The sequence below is a fragment of the Elephantulus edwardii genome, unplaced genomic scaffold, assembly GCF_000299155.1.
Source record: "Elephantulus edwardii isolate Elephantulus edwardi_28Jun2011 unplaced genomic scaffold, EleEdw1.0 scaffold00145, whole genome shotgun sequence".
NCBI classification, from domain to species: domain Eukaryota; kingdom Metazoa; phylum Chordata; class Mammalia; order Macroscelidea; family Macroscelididae; genus Elephantulus; species Elephantulus edwardii.
In genome coordinates this window covers 2,153,780-2,157,973 of record NW_006399895.1, presented here as the reverse complement: position 1 = coordinate 2,157,973, position 4,194 = coordinate 2,153,780, and the positions used below count along the sequence as shown (strand labels likewise).

At 45.5% G+C, this 4,194-nt stretch overlaps 1 protein-coding gene across 1 annotated transcript in view; it reads right to left on the bottom strand.

Moving 5' to 3' along the window:
- Nucleotides 1-694: 694 nt before the first annotated feature.
- SHISA9 (shisa family member 9) overlaps nucleotides 695-4,194 on the bottom strand; it is a 373,971-nt gene continuing 370,471 nt past the window's right edge. Inside the window, exon 5 of the mRNA XM_006894495.1 lies at nucleotides 695-1,092. Within this exon, the coding sequence (XP_006894557.1) occupies nucleotides 695-1,092 (398 nt within the window). The remainder of the gene's footprint in view (nucleotides 1,093-4,194) is intronic.

The window sequence follows — 4,194 nt, the reverse complement described above, 5'->3', positions numbered from 1 at the left end:
CAGGGTCTAGTTATTTTGTTTGTGTGTGTGTAAGTTCATGTGTATTGTTTTTCTTTTTTGCTTCCAACGTTGATGATATGAAAAGTTCTGTAAATAGAATGGTAGGAGTCCAGTGACTGTCTCACGCTTATCACCATTGTGTGCCCACTTCTTTCGATAATAAGATGCTCAGAAGTGCACACCTGCCTCCCAGCATAACTCCTCTTTATAAGAGTGGATTCTTCTCTCACTCCCATTCTCAACTCCTCACACCTTGACTCTTCTCACCCAGAAACAGCCAGCTCGGGACATGTGCTCAAGGTGGTCAATTTCTCTAAATTGTGCTACTTGTGTTCGTTTTTTGTCATCATGGATTTCGGTTTCCAGCTAGAAGAAAAGTTAACCCCAGAGTTTGGGCACCCGGGAGCCAGCCGTCTGGGGCCTCAAGTCACAAGAGTGTGTGCCTCAGTCTCCCCTCTGCTGTATTGCTCAAAGTCCATGCTCCAGTCTTCCTCAGCTGCCCACTCACATGCGTCAGGCATGACGCAGGAAAAGCGTGGTTCCGTGTCACCAGGAGGTGTGCGGACGGTTCATGTGGAGAGTGAGTTGTGTGGGGAGGGCAGGGAGGGAGTGGGCTGGGGGTGGTAGTGGTGGTTTGTTTTTTTTTCCTCTCTCAGTGGACTGTGGTCTCCAGGATGCTCCCTGCTGTGGCGGCTCAGACAGTCACTTCTGTTTTGCTGTTGGTGATGAAGTATGGCTGTGGGGGTGGGTAGTGTTGGGTGCGAGTCCCCAGCGGGTCGCTGGAGCCAGACTCGGCCGTGCCCAGCTTGCCCTTGTTGCCATAGGCCTGCCGCCGGAGGGACTGCTCGTTGGGGTCCCAGCCCTTAAAGTTGGTGGTGGTGGTGGTGGTGGTGGTGGAGTTGTAGGCCAGCGGGTGTGGGGGCATCTTATTGGGACGGGACTTCTGTCCGTTCTGCTTGGTGGGCCCGTGCTCGGGGCTGAAGGTCCGCGGCTCGTCCTCCACTCTCACGGGGTGCAGGGGCAGGTTGCCCTTGGCAGCCAGCTCGGCCAGATGCCTTCGCTTGGAGTAGAAGTCGTCACTGGCCTTGTCGGCTGTACAGGGGGAACAGGCAGAAAAAGGAGGGGAGGAGAGAAACAGAGAGAGAATGTTAAGAATTGACAGGTAAACCAGAGAACAGCATAAAAAGTAGGCCTACACGTCGAACGAGACACACATTCAGAGGCTGCAGCTGGAACACGACAGAAGGAAGGGGTCCTCTCTAGGAAAAAGAGTGGGGTCAAGAGGTGAGAACACCCCACAGTGGAACCTCTGCTATTAACCACGTGCTGCTATTAAATCAATTCCAACTCATGGTGACCCCACTGTTATCAAGTAGAACTATGCTCCAAAGGGGTTTCTTTGACTGTGATCTTTATGGAAAGATTGCCAGGCCTTTCTTCCACGGCACAGCTGGGTCGTTGGCACCCACCCACCTCAGTTAGCAGTCACACACACACCCCCCATCTGTGCTATCCAGGGACTCTCTCAACCCTCTTCAAGATACATTCTTCAAGTAGACACTCTCACAACTTTTTACCCAGTTCTTTTTACTTTGCTTTTTTTACATGACTCAAGCACTGTCTCTTCAATTAACAGGATGCATTCTCAGAGAAAATGTTCGACTATGTGGAGGGACATTCATGTCTCCCGTCTACCACTCAAGACAGCCACTACCAACACTGGGATGGATCTGCTTCTGGTCTTCCTAGTAAACAGCTCACTTTAGAATTTTCATTTGTCTATTTGCTCCTTTTCATTTTTTGCTATCATTCAGCTGGGCCGTGCTCAAATTCCCACACTGCCACCTATTAGCTGTGCATCTCTGACTAAAGTACTCAGCTCCTATTTCTGCTGATCGCTGAAAATGGACTGGAATCACACTAAGAATATCTATTTGCTAGAGTTGTTTGAAAGTTAAAAGATGTGATCTATATTGAAGTGCTCATCCGTCAACCATTCCTACCGCCATCATTTATATCGTAAATGACGGCTTCACCTTCTCTTGTGACAAGCTAGCAAGCGTTTCCCATGTTATAAATGGTTAACAAACAGGATTTTTGTTTCATTCAGTAGAATGACCAAAATCAATCAATCTTCCTTTTGATGAATATTCAAGTGATGTCAATATTTTCCTTCTATAAATCAGGACGAGACGAAAATCAATCTCTGTAGTTACACTTTTAAGTTTAGAATAACGTCTTAAAGTTGCTTGATTTGCTCACTTCAAGAACCCCCTTTCCATGTTCTCATCTCTACCTTGCTGTCATTTCACTACAGGAACCTTTAATGTCTTAATAAGCCTGTTCAGTCTCCTCTCAAGTCAGGTCAGAAACACTTATGGCTCATTCCCTCATGTTCTAACATTCCAAGTGATTGCATCTATGGGTTTATGTCCATTTGTACAAACCATCACAGTTCCATGCTGCTTTGCTCTTTGGATTTTTAAGTGATGGGAAAGATGGGGATTATTCCCCTTGTTTGGCAGAGAAGAGAAGAGTTTAGTCCAGGTTCACGAGGTAATGCCTTTTCAGAAAGTTTTGAAAAAGACACTCAGAACTAACTATTGCCATATCTGTGCAGCTGAGGCAATGGAAGGTAATTGCTGAGCCCCACGTGCCTGACCCCAACCCTGTCGCAAACTCAACCATCATCTTCTCTGCTCCTCTAAATTGGTCCATTGGTGTGCCTCGGCACGAGGTAAGCCCGTAAGCCTAGAACTATCACTAAGTCTTGGAGATAAGACATTAATGAATGAGAAGGTCTGTGGGTTCTGGAATCAGACAGATCTGAGCTTAATGTTATCTCTGTAATGCCTCTTAACCTCGTATGCTTCCATTTCCTTCCGTGTAAAATGCAGACAACAGGCCTTAGAATCAGGATCATGCCGAGGAATAAATTTCGTGAGTTACGTAAGATACACAGCACAATAGCAACAACTACCAACATGCCAAAAGAATCACGAAAGCAAACAAATCTGTCCTGAAAGAAGTGAAGCCAGGGCGCTTGTTGGAAGTGAGAACGGTGAGACTTCCTCTCACATATTTTGGGCACGCTCTCCTGAGGGGCAGGGCCCTGGAAAGGAGCCTCATGCCTGGAAGAGGAGAGGGTCGGTGAAGGAGCGGAAAGACTTCAACTAGATGGACTGACACAGTCACTACAACCGTGGGAGACCGGTGCAGGACTGGACAAGGTTTGGATCTGTTCTGACAGGTACTGGAGTTGACTCAAGGTGACAAGTTCAATAAGCATATTTTGTCACTTGCCTTATGAAAGAAGCACTGGGTGAGAGTCAACAGATGTATATCAAGTACCTAGTCTGTGCCAGGTGAGCTAACAGTTGTAAGGGGGGTAGTTACCAAATCAGGGGAGTTTTCTTCCTTTTTCCCTTTCTGCCATCCACCAGGTTGGTGGAATGTTGAAACTGGGCATTTAAAAAAAAAAGAAGAAGAAGAAGAAGAAAACTTGATCTGTATTGTGAGAATGGGACAGGGAAGCCTTCCTTGATGAAATTCACTTTATCTGAGTTTTAAACTATGAAGAATAACATAAGAAACTCTGTGGCAAGAAAACATGTAGCAAATTGAATTTTTTTTTCTCCCCATTGAAACGTGCACTCTATGGTGGCGCTTTGTTACCCTTTGAGTCTGGAATAAAAGTCACCCCTATGGCTTAACTTTCAGGTGAACACTAGACAGGTAGAGCCCTGGTGGCATAATGCATTACATGTTGTGCTGTTACCAGGAGGTTGGCAGTTCGAATCCACAAGCTACTCTAAGGTAGTGAAACTGGTAGTCTCTTGCCATAAAAATTTACATACAATCTCTGTAAATGTTGATTAAAATTAATAAAATAAAAAAATTACATACAGCCTCAGAAACCTGATGAAGAGTAACTATGTGTGAAAATGAACTCAAAAGAGCATGTTTTACCTACAGATAAAGGTCTGGAAGGCAGGCAGGGATAAGTAGGAGGATTAATGGAAAGGAGAATCACGGAGAGGGAGTAGGAAGAGTGTGGTTACATTGTGGGTACTGGCATTAATACAGGGAAAGAAAATGTGTATGATTTAAAAAAACCAAATTGCTTGGCAAGATTTCTATCTTTCAAATGTTGTTGTTGTTGTTGTTGTTGTTGTTGTTATGTGCTGTCGAGTT